This window comes from Hemiscyllium ocellatum, chromosome 5 (genome assembly GCF_020745735.1).
Source record: "Hemiscyllium ocellatum isolate sHemOce1 chromosome 5, sHemOce1.pat.X.cur, whole genome shotgun sequence".
NCBI lineage: Eukaryota > Metazoa > Chordata > Chondrichthyes > Orectolobiformes > Hemiscylliidae > Hemiscyllium > Hemiscyllium ocellatum.
Window position 1 is genome coordinate 86,218,824 of NC_083405.1, and position 20,094 is coordinate 86,238,917.

The window sequence follows — 20,094 nt, forward strand, 5'->3', positions numbered from 1 at the left end:
TTCCATTGAAAACTTGAATATCAATCAACATTTCAAGAGGGGGAAGATGTATTCCATTTCATGCTATACGATTCTATCTTAATGCTATCTTGTTAAGTAACTAATACGCCTATTTCCAGTTATGAGGAAGGTTCATGGGACCTGAAACATCAACTCTGAATTATTTTCATTGATGCTGCCAGACCTTTACCAGCAATTTCTGGCTTTGCCCCATCTCTTTCTGGGTCAAGAATTTCCACAAACCTTTTTTGACCTTTGCGAAGCTTTAAATGTCGCTGAAAACGCGTGAATACCAGATCTGAAAAGCAAGTGTGTCTTGTCAGAGTGCACCGTGATACCCACACCAGGGGACCAGGAGAGCAGGAGTGTATCAACCTACACCAGCTGGTGCCCTTTCACCCCAGCGTTGATTGGTCCGCTCCGGCGCATGCGGTGTTGCTGTCAGTTCCAGTTGTATTGGGAAGAGGTACCCGGATGTCTCCGAGTTCTAAGATGTCGGTCGGAGTCTGAGGGAGAAGCCGACGGGAACGGGATACTGAGAGGACGGGGACGGCACGGAGGAAGAAGAAGCGGCTCCGGCTCCGCACAGCGGCCGGGACATGTATAATATCGAGCTGGCGGAGCTGGTGTGGGGGAAACGCCCAAACAGTGCCCTGTCTGATTCCGTTTTCCGCAGATGGACCCAAGGTACAGGGGGCCCAGCCCCACCCCACCCCACCCCACCCCGCAACCCCGTCCACCTCTTACCCCCGCCCCACCCCGCAACCCCGTCCATCTCTTACCCCCACCCCATCCCCAGCCCCGTCCATTTCTACCACCCCCCCTCCCCACCACCACCCCACTACCTCTTACCACCTTCCCCCCCCCCCCCTCCCCGCCTGAACCAGCTCGCACACAACTGGCATTACCACCGCTTCCCCAACCAACCATCACTCTCCCCTCGCCTGCCCCTACCCCCTGCCTGTAAAAAATGAGGTCTGCAGATGCTGGAGATCACAGCTGGAAATGTGTTGCTGGTCAAAGCACAGCAGGCCAGGCAGCATCTCAGATGCTGCCTGGCCTGCTGTGCTTTGACTAGCAACACATTTCCAGCCTACCCCCTGCCTCCCTCATTCACTCTCCTTCCCCCCCCCCCCAACCAGTGTCTGTGTCCTCCCACCCTGGCCAGCCCAGTCTACATTGTGCCTTATCGCCCCCAATATTAGTTGCTGTCACATAAAAAATTCGCAGAAATTGCTGGAGAATCTCAGCAGGTCTGTAGTTAATGGGGTCCTTTTTGTTTCGGATTTCCAATGTCAGCAGTTCTTTGTTTTGTGTTATTATGTAAGCTGATGTTTGATTGCCTTTTTAAAAAAAAATCTCTCTTCCCCATTCCTGGCTGGCCTTCCAGACTGCCCCATTGCTGTCTTTCTGTCTGTCTTCCTTTAATTTCTCACTGCAAAACTTCATTGGAGTGTCAAACATCATGCCTGAGTTCTGGGTTCAGGCCGCTTTGCAGAAATCTGAGCGTACAATCTAGAGCAATGCTTCGATTCAACACTAAAGGGTTGTGCTAGATGACATAACTTGCATGAAATATTAAAGAGAGTTGCTGTCTGCCCAAGATATTGGTTGTAAAAGAGTGCTATTGATGAAGATAGAGTCATAGAGATGTACAGCATGGAAACAGACCCTTCGGTCCAACCCGTCCACACTGACCAGATATCCCAACCCAATAGTCACACCTGCCACCACCCAGCCCAAGCCCTTCCTATTCATATACCCATCCAAATGCCTCTTAAATGTTGCAATTGTACCAACCTCCTCCACATCCTCTGGCAGCTCATTCCATACACGTACCACCCTCTGTGTGAAGAAGTTGCCCCTTAGGTCTCTTTTATATCTTTCTCCTCTCGCCTTAAACCTATGCCCTCTAGTTCTGGACTCCTCGACCCCAGGGAAAAGACTTTGCCTATTTATCCTATCCATGCCCCTCATAATTTTGTAAACCTGTATAAGGTCACCCCTCAGCCTCCGATGCTCCGGGGAAAACAGCCCCAGCCTGTTCAGCCTCTCCATATAGCTCAAATCCTCCAACATTCTTGTAAATCTTTTCTGAAGCCTTTCAAGTTTCACAACATCTTTCCGAAGGAGACCAGAATTGCACACACTATTCCAACAGTGGCCTGACCAATGTCCTGTACAGCCATAACATGACCTCCCAACTCCTGTACTCAATACTCTGACTAATAAAGGAAAGCATACCAAACACCGCCTTCACTATACTATTTACCTGCAACTCCTAGGAGCTATGAACCTGCACTCCAAGGTCTCGTTGTTCAGCAACACTCTCTAGGACCTTACCATTAAGTGTATAAGTCCTGCTAAGATTTGCTTTCCCAAAATGCAGCATCTCTCATTTATCTGAATTAACTTCCAACTGCCACTTCCCAGCCCATTGGCCCATCCTGCTGTAATCTGAGGTAACCCTCTTCGCTGTCCACCACACCTCCAAATTTGGTGTCATCTGCAAACTTACTAACTGTACCTCTTATGCTCATATCCAAATCATTTATGTAAATTACAAAAAGTAGAGGGCCCAGCACCGATCCTTGTGGCACTCCACTGGTCACGGGCCTCCAGTCTGAAAAACACTCCACCACCACCCTCTGTCTTCTATCTTTGAGCCAGTTCTGTATCCAAATGACTAGTTCTCCCTCTATTCCATGAGATCTAACCTTGCTACTCAGTCTCCCATGGGGAATCTTGTTGAACGCCTTACTGAAGTCCATATAGATCACATCTACTGCTCTGCCCTCATCTCAATCTTCTCTGTTACTTCATCAAAAAACTCAGTCAAGTTTGTGAGACGTGATTTCCCATGCTGAGGGTAGTTTGAATAATTTATCACTCATTGCCACTAAACTAGTTCTTACCACATTGCTGTTAAGCTAGGAACATATTTTACATTGTAACAGTGACTGTATCTTAACTGTAGATGACTATTTTGGGAATACTTTGGGTTATCGAATGTGGTTTGTCAGTCTTACACTGTACTCCAAAGAATGTTGACGTTTTGTAATGCTTTGTAGGAATGTTTGTCTGCCTTAATGGTGAAAATAGGTTGGAAGGTTGGTAACTTTTGCACTTGTTGTAACTGGATGTTATGGTATATAGTTTCCAAAACGAATTAGGGGCCCTGCTTACCCAATGATACTGAGGCCAGTTTCAGCTTTCCAGTTGTTAGCTTGAGATCAGAAATCTGAGAAACAGCCTAGAATCCCAACTGGCATACTCCATGGAGATGCAGAAGCAAGTTACTGTAGATGTTGGAATCTGTACTAAAAACAAAAAAAATCTGGAAATCACATGGGTCAGGCAGCATCCATGTAGAGAGAGCTCAGTGTATATTACCGCTATCGAATCCCTACAGTGTGGAAGCAGGCCATTTGGCCCATTGAATCTACACTGACCCTCTGAAGAGCATCCTGCCCAAATCCTTCCCCGCCCAAGTAACTCCGCGTTTCCCCTGGCTAATCCACCTAGCCTGTACTTCCGTGTACACTCCGGTCAATTTAGCATTATCAATCCACAAAACTGCACCTCTTTGGGAGGACACGAGCTCCCGGAGGAAACCTATGCAGACAGGGGGAGAATGTTCAAACTCCGCACAGACAGTCACCTCAGGGTGGGAATACAAACTGAGTCCCTAGCACTGTGAAGCAGCCGTGCTAACCACTGAGTGACCATACTGCCCCATTATAAGCATATGTTTGTTAAGTGATATCTTGAATTTGTCACCAATCTCAATTTTTATTTAGCCTTTCAATTTTCCTTTGCAGGATTTGTTTTAAGTCAATCAGAATCTACAGCTTTGGAACAATTTGAAGGAGGTCCTTGTGCAGTGATTGCACCTGTTCAGGTATTATACAGCTTATTGATTTCACTGTGTTGCTGGATGTTTGACCTGTTGGTGAAGTGGAGATGTTAGAATGGTGTGTGTGTCAGGGATGGCATTTCTTGTAGGAATGTAGAGTTCTTAAGTGTGGAGATCTGTTGTGTTCCAGCTGATGTTCTATCACATTAATCTAGCTGACTGCTACTTATTTTTAGCCACATTGGCTAGCTTTTATTATCATGAAGTCCTGAGGTTGGGCTTCAATCAAGAGTTCTTGTCCCAGTCATAGGGACACGACCATTGCACCACAAAGTTGTCTTGTTAACTTGCATTTGTTATATAGTCATACAGAGTGGAAACAAATCCTTCTATCCAACTACTCCACACTGACCATGTTCCCAAACTAAACTAGTCCCACATGCCTGCATTTGGCTCATATCCCTCTAAACCTTTCCTTTCACGTACTTATCCAAATGTTTTTAAACATTGTCGCTGTATGTGCATCCACCACTTCCTCTGGGAGTTTATTCCATATACAAATCTCACTGTGTTTTAAAAAAAAGTTGAGCCTCATGTTCTTTTTTAAAACCTTCTTTCACTTTCAAAACCAGGGGGAATATTTTTAACTACCCCACCCTAAGGCAAAGACCCTTGCTATTCACCTTTATCTATGCCGCACATGATTTTATAAACCTCTGTAAAATCTTTTAAGCTGATAAATCATTTGTTTGTTGCTTTAACTTATATTTTTAGAATAGTATTCCTTCTACAAGTTGCGTGTGATTTGTCAACGCAAATTAGTTATAACACAGTTGACTAATTGTGGACGTTGTTTGGATAATGTAAACTTTCTACTGAACGGATATAGCAATTTTCTATTTAAAAATTTTTTAATAGCTGTTTTCCATAGTGTGCTTTTCTATAGTGCACTATTGCAGAGGAACACAGCTGTCGCATTATAGCAGAATGAGCTGGATCTCCAATTTAAAATGTTTCACTTCCTTAAGTGATTCAGATTTGATTTGGTCTTTGATAGATCACTAGTTGCTACTAAGTTACTACTGGTCTTAATAGTGGAATATTGTTGCCAATCATTTGCGAAGCCTTATTTACCTTGGCTTCATTGTTCTCGCATACGATTAGTTACCTAACTTGGATTGTGCCTGCAACATCATAAAACACTTGAAGGCGATTCTTGGGAGTATTATGAAACTGTGTAGAGACTGAGCCACAATATTAGGTCAGATGAGCAAAAGTTTGGTCAAAGAGGTATATTTTTTAAGGAATACCTTGAAGGAGAGAATCAAGGTGGACAGATGCGACAGTTACATTCTAGACCTTGAGGCCCCAAAATTTAAATACTTGGACAGTAGTGTGGACCAATTAAAACTAGGGATGCACAAAATTGGAGGATTATTGGTCTTTGTGATAGCACAAAGACAAGACTGAAAACTCATCTCAGCAATAACTGCGACACCAAAATTGCAAATAAAATGACTTAATCTTAGATTGTTGCCACAAGTCAGGAGTTAGCGATTGGACTTTGGAGCTGGATCTGAAAACACAATAGTTTCAGTCGCTGTTATTTAGTTGGTGAAAATCTGTGCTCATCTCGTACTGAATACTAGATAAACAGCCTGGCATCCAGTCAGGAGAGGTGATAGTGAGTTAGCATCCATGTGAAAAAAACACTACTGTTAGCTGATATCAACAAGGAACAGCATGTAGCTGAGAAATAGAAAGGAATCCGAGATACATCATTGGGAAATACAAAAGGTAATGGTGAGAGAGAAGGATAAGTTGTTTTTAGTCTCTCCTTGGCTCAGATTAGATAGATAAAGATGTAACCTTGAGAGCAACTTCACAACATCTCGGCAAAAGTGAAAAGGCACTGGAAGTGAATGTTGTGGGCAGTTACTTTCAAAAGTTACAGGCAAGAATTACAACGTATTATTTGGGACTGAATTGTTTCGGTACTAAAGTGAATTGGAATTCCGATTGGAGGAGGTGAAGATGCAAGAAAGCTGAACCGATTTGGAAGGCCTTCAGAGACATTTGAAGAAGGAATTTAGTTTCTGAGAAGCAGCAGTAGCTTGCAGCTATGTGAAACTGAGGATTTTTGACACTGGCATATTTAAAGGAGTCGGGTGCAACCCCTAAAGAGAGAGTGAACACGTTTCAATATCATCGAAATGAAAGCTTGTATTGCATTGCATTGTCGATTGTATATTCACCTCTACACAGATTTTTAAAAGTTTATTCTTTGTAATATTTGCAGGCTTATCTTCTGAAGAATTTCCTGTTCAAATCTGACAAACCAAATTGGCGCGATTGTACAGGTATAGTAACTTACCCCATCAGTTCACTCCGTCAGCAGTATTCAAGTATGTAGAAAGCTTTGTTTAAGTGCATCTCCGAGTTTAGTATGCACCATGAAAGGGTGCTGTTGCTTGATTTCCATTTCAAGCTCAATTTGATTTTTTTGTTCAGTTTTAATGTTGATCAATTAAGCCTTGCAGTTAAAATGTGGGCTTCGCACTTTTAAATTTGTTTATATATTGAAAACACCTATCACAATTTTCTGATTATTCTTGATCCATTATTTGTTTAGAAATACAATTTTCACAAGCTCACAGGTGTAAAGGGACAAATTAGCAGTAGGTAATCCGTGCAATTGCTTAAATGAGGAGAAAGTGTGGACTGCAGATGCTGAGTGGAAGTGTGTGGTGCAGGACCAAGGAGCAGGAGAGCTAACGTTTCAGGTATAACCCTTTCATCAGGACTGAGGCTTGTGGGACTGAGAGATAAATGGGAGGGTGGGGGGGGGGTGGCGGTGGGGTTGGGGGGATAGTAGCTGTAAATGCGATCGGTAAATGAAGGTGGGGTAAAAGTGATAGGATGGAGCAGATAGGAAGGAAGATGGACAGGTAGGACAGTGCCAAGCTAGGAGATTCAGATTGGGATAAGGTTTGGGGAAGAGGAAATGGGGAAACTGGTGTGGAGGAAACTGGTAAAATCCACATTGATCCCATCTGTTGAAGAGTCCCAAGGCAGAAGTTGTGGGTTCTTCCTCAAGTCATTGGGTGGTTCGGGTTTGGCGATGGAGGAGGCCCAGGACCTGCACCTCCTTGGTGGAGTGGGAGGGGGAATTAGTGTTCAGCTACAGGGTGGTGTCCCAAAGATGTTCTCTGAAATGATCCACAAGTTAGCATCCTGTCTCTCCAATTTAGAGAGACCACATCAGGTGCAACGAATGCAGTAGATGTGTGTGTGGAAGTACAGGTAAATTTCTGACAGATGTGGAAGGATTCTTTAGGACCTTGGACAGAGGTGAGGGGGGAGGCGTGGACGCAGGTTTTGCACTTCTTGCGATGGCTGGGGATGGTGCTGGGTGGGGAGGCTGGGTTGGGCAGGGGAGCATCGACCAGACAAGGGAGTCACTGAGGGAACGATCTTTATGGAAAGTGGATAGGGGAGGGGAGGGAAATGTAATGTATCACTGGTAGTGGGGTCTGTTTGTAGGTGGTGGAAATGGCAGAAGATGATGCAGTATATCCAGAGATTGGTGGGGTGGAGGAAGTGGACCAGAGGGGTTCTATCCTTGTTGCGGTTGGAGGGGTGGGGTTCAAGGGCGGATGTGCAGGAAGTGGAGGAGATGCACTGGAGGGCATTATCGACCATGTGGGAGGGGAAATTGCAGTGTTTGAAGGAGGTCATCTAGGGTGGAATTGATCCGTATTTGGGGTGGGGGGTGGAACGCTGCTGTGGATGCTGCAGACCTGAATGAAAACAGAAATTGCTGTCAAAACTCAGCAGGTCTGGCAGCATCTGTGGAGAAAGCAGAGTTAACATTTCAACTCGAAGGAAGTGGTATTTATGCTGGAGACCAGGTTTGGGCTGAGGATTTAGGAGGAGAGGTGAGTGGGTAGGTGGAGATGGAACCCGGAGAGCGAGATGGAAGGAGTAGGCAAACCAGGGGATTTGACAGAACGGAAGCTGAATGAGTGATAATGAGCTGACGGTAGGACAGAATGAGCAGGTTGTATTGTAAGGTCGTGTAATAATAGGCCTGCGGGTGGGTGAAAATGCCGTTGGCTATGCAAAAATGATGGAATCAGAATGTAAAGTTGTTGAACTCCACGTTGCATTTTAGGGGCTGTAGGTTTCCCCAAATGGATTTGTGCTAAGGTTTGTTGGAACACTGCATCAGGCCTACAACAGAAATGTTGGCATGATAACACTATGTTGAAGTGGCAGGCAACTGGAATCTGAGTCATCCTTGCAGTCAGAGCATTGGTGTTCTGCAAAGTGGTCACTTGTCTCTGTTTCATCACAGCGATACAGTAGACTAGATTGATTTGAAGTACAGGTAAATTACTGCTTCACCTGGAAAGAGTGTCTGGGGTCTTGGATAGTGAGGAAGGAAGAGACAAACAGACCAAATGTAATACCTTCTGCAATGCATGCAAAGGTGCCATGGAGGTATGAGACGGCGTCGTGATTAGCAGAAGGATGGCCCCGGATATCCTGGAGGAAACGGTACCTGCAGAGTGCTGACAAAGCAGGGAAGGGTCATATTACTCTGATCGTGGCATCCTGCTGGATGTGAGGGAAGTAGGGGGCTTGCAATCCTTTGAATGCCATAGTTAGTGGGGTAGTAACTTAATGTCTTCCGTTAACTCTGCCTCCGCGCTCATTCTGTGGACAGGAGTCCTCTCCACATTCCGCAGACCCTTTAATCCACCTCCAACACTCCCTCCACTTGGAGCTCCCCTCTCTGGCCTTTACCTGCACCCCATTGATTCACTGTTAACTTGCAACTTGGTATTGGCCGCCTCAAACCTATCTCCCTCTACACTTCATGCTCTCAGATCCAATCCTGACTTTGTCATCAAGCCTGCCAACAAAGATGATGGTGTTATGTGGCAGACTGACCTCTGCATCGTGGAGGCTGAGCGTCAGCTCTCAGACACCACCACCTACCTCCCCTGGACCGTGACCCCATCATCGAGCATCAGGTCATAGTGTCCAAGACTGTCACGAACCTCATCTCACCTGGTGATCTCCTCCCAACAGCCTACCAGCTTATTGTCCCCCAACCCCATACAGCCCGCTTCTGGGCAGGCTCATTGTTTCTCCCTGTACCTGCTTTATGGAACTTACTTCTTCCCACCTTGATTCAATTTTTCTTTCCCGTCTGTCCAGACTTGTCATTCGTAATCCTCCTGGTGTTTTACGCCAATTTCTTCATCATAGATGTTCAGTCCCTTACATGTCCAAATGCTATTAAAATGGTCTTGGAGTACTCCATTTCTTCCTGGAAAGAAGGCCTTTACTGTCCCCATCCACAACCACTGTCAATTGCCTGACCAAGCTCGTCCTCACTTTGAATGACTTCTCCTTTGATCCGAAGGTGGTGAGAGAACTTAAAGGTCTAGACATGGGTTTCTGCATGAGATCCAGTTGTACCTGTCTCATTGTGGGAAATGTGGAACGTTCCTTAATTAAATCCTAATCTGGCCCCCACCCACAACTCTCTCTCTTGTATATTCCTAACATCATGCTTCCATCTCTTGCCTGGTATTGGAAAAATTGATCAGTTTTACTTCCATTTTGTCATCAACTCCACCTGGCCCATCTCTGATTCCACCCTTACCTTCCTTGCCATCCCTGTTTCCATTTCTGGGACAGACTGATCACCAATCCATTATAAACCCATTGCTTCCCACAGCTTCTTGGACTATGCATTCTCACACCCAACTTCCTGTAGAACCTCCATTCCATTCACTGAGTTTCTCAGTCCCAGTTGCTTCTATTCAGATGGTGCCACCTTCTGCAAGGGGGCCTCGGATCTGTCTACATTTTTCCTCACCTGTGGATTCCTCATTCCCATTGTTGGCAGGGCCCTTAGCCATATTTGAACCATCTCCTGCACTTCAGCCTTCACCCACTTTCCCCCCCTCCACAATGATAGGGTGCCCAAGTCCATGAGACCATCAGACATAGGAGTGGAAACAAAGCCACTCGGCCCATTTAATCCTGGCTGATGGGTATTTCAATTCCACTTATCCACACTCTCCCTGTAGCTATTAATTCCTTGCGAGATCAAGAATTTATCAATCTCAGCCTTGAAGACACCCAATGTTCCAGACTCCACTGCTCTCCATGGCAATGCATTCCACAGACCCACCACTCTGGCTGTCCTCACTCACCACCCTATCAGTCTTCATATCCAAAGGATTGGAAGCCACCAATTCTGTCACCTCCAGCAGAATGCCAAGAGCAAGCACCCATTTCCCTCTCCTCCTTTTGTTAGCATTCCCTCTTGGACACCTTCATCCACTCCCAACCTCCCCTACACCCATGTGGCACCTTCCAATAATCGCAGAAGATGGAGCACATGCCTATTGACTTCTTCCCTCCTCTCTATCCAAGGCCTCGTCAAACCTTCCAAGTGAAACACTCAATCTAGTCATCAGTATTTGCTGTTCACAATATGGTCGTCTTGACATAGGGGAGATGGAATGCAGACTGGCCTGACTGATTTGCAGAGTACCTATGTTCTGTCCCTATAAATGACCCTGAATTTCCAATTGTCTGCCACTTCAAAACACCACCATGTTCCCACACCAACATTTCTGTCGCAAGCCTGCTGCAGTGATCCAGTGAGTCAAGTGAGAACAACATATCTCTTGCTTGGGTACCGAGCAGACCCTAGGACTCAAATTCAATAGCTTTAGAGCCTGATTCTGTCCTTCCATGATTTTTTAACCCACCCAGTCCTGTTATGACATTGGTTACTTTCAATATAGCCAACTCATTCTTACCCACACTTGGGCCTGTTATCGCATCATCTTGGTTGCTTTTCAGCATGGCCTGCCCATTGGTCGTGTTCTCAGCTACATTATCGTTGTTCAGCTTCTCTTCTGTCTTTGCCTACTGTCAATAATTTGTTGGTTTGCCTACCCTTTTTCATATTTCTATCTGGTTTCCATCTCTCACTGCTCTCGTTCTTTCTCCTTCTCGTCTGCTCACTTTTATTTAAGTATTATCAGTTCTGATGCAGAGTTACTAGACTCTAAACATTAGCTCTGCTTTCTCCACATAGCTCTTGCCGGTCTTGAAGTTTTTTGGCAGCTGCTTCTGTTTCATTAAGTTGCTTTATCATTTAAAAAATTACTTTTTAGAGTATCATAAAATAATGACAAATTTTGAAATAAGCAAAGAAAAACAAAGTCCGTAGAGTTGCTTGTAAGCTATTGGAGATGAGATTAGTGTTACTAGCTATTATGCAGAGGCTTGGATGGTAATCCAGGAAATCAATGTTTGATTTTTCACTGTGGCATACACATCCAAAAATTAAAGAAAGTGATTTTAATTTGAATTGTGCTTTTTACATCCACTGATAGTGATGATTTGCTTTCAAACTTATAATTAACTGTTTTTTGGACGTGTAATCACTGTTGTAATGTAGGAGCTACAGTAATAAATTTATGCTTGGCAGACTTCCAAAAACAATGTGATAAAAACCAGACCATATCTTAGTGATGTTGGTCACAGGGTAAGTATTGGGCCAGGGTGCCAAGAATAACTCTTCTCCCTTTCCTTGACATAGTGCTATCAAATTGTTTGCATCTTGGCAAATATCTTGCAGACTGGACCTCCGTTAAACTAAGAGAAATTGCTGGTGAAACTCAGCAGGTCTGACAGCAACTGTGGGAAGAAAACAGAATTAACATTTAGAGTCCAGTGACTCTTCACTCGAACTGTTAGCTGCTGGTTGACTGCTTTGCAGAACTGTTCTGGTGCAAAAATAACCCTGTTCTTTCAGTTTCCTGCCACTTCAACACTCCACCTCATTCCCATGCCAACATTTCTGTCTCAGGCCTGTTGCAGTTTTCCAACATGCCTTAGCACAAGATTAAAGGTCAGCATTTCATTTTCCACCAGGGGATCTTGTAGCCTATCGGGCTCAACACAGAGTTCAATAACTTCAGAGCAGAATAGGAAGGTTTAGAGTGATATGGGCCAAATGTAGGCAAATGGACTATTTCAGTTTACAATACCTGGTCAATGCAAATGAGTAAGACCGACAGGTCTGTTTCCATGTTGTTGTGACTCCGACTTTTGCATCTACTTGTGGGCCTTTTATCACATTAAATGGGCTACTTTCAGTACAGCTCAGTACAGAGTAGTTCTACTACTCTTAGCTCTCCTCATCAATTATTCAACTTCCCTTCTATCTTGGCCTTCTATCTGTAATCTTTGTTTATGAACCCCTTTCATCTCTCTGTCTTATGTGCTCTTGCAGTCTCCCTGGGCTTCATATTCAGTTATCTGGTCACAGATGTGCACGTGCACAGACATATCCTCTTCCCATCTCCAACTCATCTTCAGCATAAATCCCACTTCTTCCTCATTGTTAACAGTTCTGATGAGTCACTGCATCTGAAATGTTCATGCTGCTTTCTTCCACAGATGCTGTCAGATCTGTGTTTCATCAGCGATTTATACCTCCAGCATCCACAGGTTTTTGTTTTATCTCCGATATATCTCATTTGAAAGATGACACCTATGACAATATAATGCTCTGTCAGTACAATGTTCAAATGTCACCCTTGATATTTGTGCTGAAGCCCTAGTGTACAATTTCAGTGCAGAACTTTGTGGTTTAGAAAAAAAATGCAATGAGCAGAGTGATAGCTGACACATAATGTAACAATTCCAGTACTATTTCTATCATAATTATTATAAAATTCAGCTGGTTTTTCCTTCAGGGAAGAAAATCTGCAGCTACCCATCTGGAATATGTGTGACTCCAATCCCGTACCAGTATGACTGATCTTTTCACTGCCTTCTTAAGTGGTCAACAAGATGTCAAGTTGTACAAATTATGACCAATTACCATAATATTAAGCAACTATGAATGTGCACAAGACAACGGCTTTCAATACTGTGTTTTATAAAACATAATCTGTCCAATTTGTTTTATTTTCAAAGAGCTAATCTGATTTGGGGCTACAGTGTTTATTTGAATTTACTGGAGTTTTTTGGGCAATCCAAAGTCTGGATTCTAGCAACTACGTAATGATGGCAGGGGTTGCCTCCCATTGCAGTGCTCCACTGCTAGGTCCTTGTGTACCTTTGTGAACTGCTTTGACATTGTCAAGAGTCTTGGAAAGAATGTTGGTTTCTTGTTTTTATCATTGTGAAGATAGTTCTAGATCACAATTACTTGGAGCGGTTACTGCAAATCAAATTAAGTATTGTGACTTCGAAATGCCAAGAACGGCTCTTTCATGTGACAGTTGTTGCCACTGTGTAAGGTTAGAATGAGTGAACTGCTAGGAACTCTATTGATGCAAAATTCTTCAAGTTCAGTGCTTTTAATAAAGTAATTAAAGTTTGAGTATTTCCTTTTATAAGGAAAAATGATGTTAATGAAAGCAAATCCATTCTAACCTTTGTGCTGAGGTTAATATAGAAGATCTGCAATTCTGTCTCACCTATCAGCATGGCTTCTTATTTTTGTGTACTTTTTACACTGCCTCAATTACTCTAGAACGTACTTGCCTATAAATCTCTGATCAAGCCCCACTGCAAAAAATGCACTATATAATCTAGGCTGGCAAGCATTTTGAATGCTGCAGGAAGGTGGAACTCTCAACTGTACTACTTTGGTATGTTGTATTTGGCAGCACCTGAAAGCCTCTGTCTACCCTTGATGGTGAACAAAAATATTTCATGACCCAATTCAAAGAGTGAACAATGTTTTTCCTACTGTTCTGATCAATGTTCATCCCTCCAACAACAGCAACAGAAGTTGACAAAACAGGTTAACCAGTCTTATCTCATCCTGGGGGAAACATTTGTGTCCGTAACAGACCTGTACGGACCTGTCCATGCTGGAATTTAATTTGAGTCCACAACCTCCTTATAGAGGAGATATGCCATTTCTATCAAGACTGTCATTTGACATTTTCTTTCACACTGTTTGCTGAACTCTTCAAGATGCCAGTGTATGATCATATATGGTATTGTTATCCTTTTGAACATTTGAATGGGTATCCCTGTTTACAAATAATGCTTGTATTTGTGTTCATTTTAGACGAAGAGCATAAACATCTTTTCTGCCTCACACTGAGTGAAATTCTAGAAACTGCTAGATTAAACAACACCACTCCTTTCTGTTTGGTAATGTTGGCAAAAGAAAAATCGACAGAGGAACATGCCAGTATTTCTGAAAATCAGCCAGAGTCCAGTCAGGGGATTGAAGAGGAACAGCTCTGTAAGAAACCACCTTTTTGGATAAATAATAATATTTGATGGTGAATATTCTATTCCTTTTTAAAACAAAAAGCAGTTTTGCTTGCCTAATGTATTCATTCTGCATGTCTTTTTGAATTTTAAAAATAATATAGCTGTTCTATAGTTGAAACTTGCAAAACCTAAGCATTTAATGTTCAGAAATAGATACTCTATAGAAAAATTGCTCTTTTACATTTGTGTAACAACTTAAAAGCTATAAGTCAGTCAATCAGTCTGGGGCATATGCAATATCTTCTGAAAAATCTGAAATGTGAGGCAGATGTTCTTAGTTTTCAACTCATTCAAGAACCTTGCCAAAAACCTATGGTAATCACTTCCCCAGTTTACAATTTTTGGCCAGTGGTCAATCCTGGATCAATGCCGTGTATAACTGCAGAGTTATCATTGGATCTTAGAATAATGTGAACTTGTGTCCTACTTTTTGCGTTTAGTTGTTTGAAAAAGACTTTTGGCAAACAGATTATGAAAGCAATGGCAGCATATGAAGATTTTTTGCAGGGTATATGGAGACAGTGGATTTAATTTTGCTTTGTAGTTGATTATTTTTTGCAAAATGATAAATAAGATCTTAATGAATTCAGACAGTTTTATTCTCCACTTCATGTCTTGCTTTGTAGTTGGCCTTCCTTTCTACAATACCCAAAATTACTTGCTTTAATGTCTTCTATAATGGTGATGACCATAAGAAAGATGGAAGTTCAGCTTCTGAACTCATTTCAGCCTTGGTCCAAAGCCTTGGGCACTGAAGCTGAATTCCACAGTTGAGGTGAATGAGACATGAAGGCCACATTTGACGAAGTGTAGCTTGAAGGTGCTCTAGCTAAGCTAGAGACAATGGGAGGTGGGGGTCTGACTGGTTGGAGTCATATCTTGCACAAGGAAGGTAGGTGTGGTGGTTGGAGGTCAGTTATCTCAGCTGCAGGAGTTCTTCAGGGGAGTGTCTGAGGCCCAAACTACTTTATCAGTGACTTTCTTTTCATCAAAAGGTCATAAGTGGGAATGTGCAGTCATTAGTGAATTGTGTTCAGTACTATTTGCAATTGCTCTGATGCTGAAACAGTCCATCCCCAAATGCAGCAAAACCTGAACAGTATCCAGGGTTGGGCTAACAAGTGGCAAATAATATGTACATCTCACAAATGCTAGGCAATGACCATCTGCAATAAGAGAAAATCTTACCTTGACAGTCAGCGGTATCGCCATCAATGAATCCCCCACTATCAACATCCAGAGGGATGTCATCAACCATAAACTGAACTAGATTAGCCATTATTCTCAGTCACAGTTAATACTGTGGCTACAAGAGCATGTCGGTGGTGAGGAATCTTGCAGTAAATAACTCCTCTCCTGACTCCCCAAAGTTTGCCAATCTTCAAGATAAATGTCAGAAATGTCATGGAATGTTCCCTAACTGACTGGAATGCTGCTCCAACACTCTAAGCTTGATAAGCATCTCATCCACAAACATCTGGTCTTTCCACTGATGCTCAGTAGCAGCAGTGTGTACAGGATGCACTGCAGAAATTCACTGGTCCTTAGACCGCACCTTCTAAACCCATAACTAGTATTATCTAGAAAGACAAGAGCAGCAAGTACTTGTGGCTACTGACTGCAAGTTCGTAATGCATTACATCTTTGGTAATGTTATGTATTTCAGTAAATTATATTCAAATTTTATTTAAATATTAATGCAGAAGTTAACTCCTTTTAAGCTCGATAGCAATTCATTGAGAATATGTAATTCTCTGGTAAAACTTGCTTCTCAAGGCAGTTATTAGGTTTTGGCACAGTTTTTGGAACTGCTGAGTTGGGTATCGCAGGTGCTCTAGCAGTTCTGGTGCTATGGTTAACATTGACTTAGTGAAAGAAAAAACAAGGCTAGTGTTCCTTTTCTTGACTACTCTTCCACAGATCTATGAAACTATATGTCTTGAATTGCTGAAAGGGAACTAAATTAGGCTTTTTTGATTTAACAATAAAGTAACTGTTGTCCCAGAGTACAACAGAACTGATCTCTCATTAGAAAGAGAAGACCGGTGGTGAGTTTAACCTGAGGGTCATCATGCCTTGGGTGAAGGGTAAAGTGGAGACATTGAGTCCTCTACTATAACCTAAGTTGGTATAGGAATTGAGCCCGTGCTTCTGGCATTGCTCTGCGTTGCAAACCAGCTGACCAGCCAAGTGAGCTCATCAAGTTCCAATTCGACAAGAACTCCTACTTATGTAATGGTTTAATAATAAAACCCCCCAAAGTACTTCAGAGCATTCTAAAGCAAAATTGGACAACAACTCAGGTTCAGGCTGATAACCAAAAACTTGCGTCATTGTGATAGATTTTAAGAAGCACCTTGAAAGAAGATAGAGTTGGAGAGGGAATTCCAGAACTTGTGGCCTTGATAACTGAACTCCTATTCAATGGTGGAGCGATAAAACTTGTAGATGCGCAAGAGGCCTCACATACAGGAGTGAAGATGGATTGTGGGGCGAGATGAGCATGAGTGAGGTCTTGGAGGTGCCTGAGATTAACAAGATGTCTTTTAAAACTGAGGTGTTGCGTGACCAGATGCTAATGAAGTTTGGCAAGTACAGATGATGATGGCACAACTTTTGAGTGTGGAATTTTGGGTAACCTCATTTTGTGGATGGTCGGTTGAGCATGTTCTTTCATCATTCATGAGATGAAGATGTCGCTGGCTAGGCCAGCATTTATTGCCTATCCCAAATTGCCCAGAGGGCAGTTCAGAGCCAACCACATTGCTATGGGTCTGGAGTCGCATGTAGGCCAGACCAAGTAAGGATGGCTGTTTCCTTTCCTGAAAGACATTAGTGAACAGTGGAATACCTTGAAATTGTCAACTCTAATAGTAACAGTGACATAAATGAGAATATGGTAATGTTATGGAATTGGTGGATCAAATAACAAGTTAAAAAATCATCACAGGGGCATCTAAAACATTGAGATTGCAAATAGTTTTATTCAGCATTTGGATGCCAGAAAGATGAACAATCAGTGACTAGGGAATGGAGTTTGTAGTGGGGCCTGAAGAAAGTGACTTTGGTTTTCTAATATTTACTTTGAAGAACTTTTTTTTCTCCTCCAGTACTAGTTATTGATTAAACATTCTGACAGTTTAGAGATGGAGTTTTTTTTCTCATTGAGTGATAGTGTGAAGTTGGTGTCATTGGCACACGTGTAGGAGCTGAGTGTGTTTTTGGCTATGTCACCAAAAGTGTGTGTGGATGAAAGATTGGAGGAGGGCAAGGATAGATCTTTGAAGGTTACCAATGAAAATACTGCTGTGTGGAGGATAGAGACCATACTTTGGTTTTGTTTCTATTGTGATGAAACAAAGGATGGTGGCATGAATTACTGACCTCTTCAGTTCTGATTCCTTCAGCCAAGTCTCTTCCCTCCCAGAAGATTAGTATGAATACTGTGATTAGCTGTTTCACTTTGCAACAAGATCAATATTGATGCATACCAGGCTACAGAACCTACTTGTCAGGAATGTCCTGTGGTATGGTGGAATGTGAAGATTGGACGCATTTAATACAGTACTTAAAATCTACCCCTTTGACCAAGCTTTTGATCACCTAATATGTCTGAGTGTTTCAGTTTCATAACTTTTTTTGAAAATGCTCTTGTAAAATGCCTTGGAGTGATTTAGGTTGTTAAAGTCATTAAGTTTGGTATAAAATTGTTGATATTTAAATCAAACTTATTTCTGATGTACTAATTACATTTTTACATTTCCAGGATTATTAGTATGTTACACTGTTTGTATAGAAATGATGATTCTAATCTCTAATAACTTTGCACCCAATACAGACAAATGACTTTAACGTACAATATTAAATATGAAGTACCTTTGCATTAATTTAAATGTTGGCGATACCTATTCTGCGTTATAAGTAATTACTTCACATGAATGTAGGTTTGTGCATTTTTTTAAAAGTTGAAAGCATTTTTGTAACTCTAATGTTTTTTGCATCTGTCCATAACTGTATTAGAATAAAAGCTTGATTGAAATAATCATGTGATGGCTTAAATGCCAGGCTATTGCCATAAGCGATTATTAATACTTTTGTTAAATTTAACTAAATTAAAAATAGCTGATTATTAATGTCAGTTAACCTTTAATACTAAATGCTTTGTCATAGAGCTTTGCAATGTATAATCGTTTGTTTTATTGCTGTTTGTGGTGCTGAAAAGTGTCTGGTTTTATGTATAGCTGCCTTGGCTGCAGAGGAGCTTGGCTTTGAGAGATTTCATGCACTGATTCAGTAAGTAACTCACTGCTACTAGGAATCTTTTTCATGTGATAAAATAATTATTCATGTACTGCCCGTTTTTTTTTCTTAAATCTGTGTTCTCCCTTCCTCCCTGAAGCTGTTGGTTCGTGTTGGAATAAGGTTCCAGAGACATGAGATGGCTTCTAATATCTTGTCCCAGTAAACTTGTGTGACCCTTGATTTGGTGTTACCTGCTGCTCTTGTTCAAATATTTGCATTTCTGACAGGGATTACTGCATTGCCATGGGCAGTACAGACTCTGTTCCTATTCCTGAACCACTTAACCCAGTTCTAGCATCACTCTGCCACCTAGATTGTGACTGGTAAATGGGCATAGACTATGAAAGTTATATCTGTGAATTAGCTTGTCTAGATGGATAAAATGGTTACTAATTTGCCCCCGTTCAGACAAACCTTCAATCTATTCAATAGCCTGCTGTTTAACTTAATTTACTTTGTCTTGAAAAAACTGGTATCGGAGAAAGTTTAAAATGTAGTTAACTTGATATGTATTCATTTATATTTTGTAATCAAGTTGAAAGTTTGTTTCAGAATTTTTTTTAGCTTATTCAAAAAAATTGGAAATTATTTCACATTTGTACAGCTAGGTAAAATTTGATTTTCACAATTTGTCCTGGATACTGATGACTTTTCAAAGAAATTCAAGCTTCTAGTTTAATGGCTGAAATGTTGACTCAACTGAACACCTTTGCTATAACAAAAAACTAAAAGCACTGTTGATTAATAAGATCTTTTAGGCAACTTTTGCTTTTAACCACAAAATAAAACAATCCCTTTGTTTGCCTAGGACTACCTAAAATGCATCACAGATTTACTTTTATGCTGTCTTGGTCAACATTCAGTTCTCCCAAAACCAATCCTGACTACCCAATTTTTCTTCTTCCCATCTGGAAAAGTTCTTTTAAAGTATGTGTTTTCCAGGATGAGTCCTCACTCTACTAAAGTGGGTGAATCTTCAACCCATGTTTTAACTCGCAAATTGGGTGTTTTTACTTTGAAAATGAATTCTCACCTGCCTGACTTGTTGAGAGAAATAGTAGGTGTTGGGAGGAATTTTTGCAAACAATTAACCTTAAATGCAGGGGCGATAGCTGAGGAAAATATAACATGAGGGATTAAATGGGGAAAACTTTTCAATTTTATCATGACATTCATGTCCAGGTTCAAATATTTTAAGTATTCTTTGAAATGCTATGGAACCTTCTGATCAATGTTGAGTGGAGTCTTCACAAAGTCTACAAAAGTAATTTAAGTCTTTTTGATATTTGGGAAGGGAGAGGAAAGGGTAATTAGCTCCAGTTTTTCATTTGAGGGAACTTGCAAAATGCAACTTAATTGTGCCTTTGCTTTTGTTTTATGGTTACCTGTGTAACTATATTGTTTTCAATGACAATATCTTGATTCTATGTATCTTAACCGTATCGATGTGCTTGTTTCTGCATATGCTTTCTAAAGATATATTAAAATTAACACAAGTTAAATGAAACTACCTGAGACTCTTGTTTATGCAAGAAATACATTTTTTGTATGCTTTTAAAATTCTATATTTTGTGTCTTGGGTTATTAATTTCTTA

The 20,094-nt window shown here is 41.7% G+C and overlaps 1 protein-coding gene across 1 annotated transcript in view; it reads left to right on the forward strand.

The window, feature by feature from the left end:
- The first annotated feature begins 455 nt into the window (after positions 1–455).
- Positions 456–20,094, forward strand: part of mindy3 (MINDY lysine 48 deubiquitinase 3) — a 134,171-nt gene continuing 114,532 nt past the window's right edge. The window contains exons 1-5 of the mRNA XM_060824940.1: positions 456–687; positions 3,822–3,901; positions 6,156–6,216; positions 13,986–14,165; positions 18,439–18,490. Of these exons, the coding sequence (XP_060680923.1) occupies positions 600–687; positions 3,822–3,901; positions 6,156–6,216; positions 13,986–14,165; positions 18,439–18,490 (461 nt within the window). The 5' untranslated portion in view covers positions 456–599. The remainder of the gene's footprint in view (positions 688–3,821; positions 3,902–6,155; positions 6,217–13,985; positions 14,166–18,438; positions 18,491–20,094) is intronic.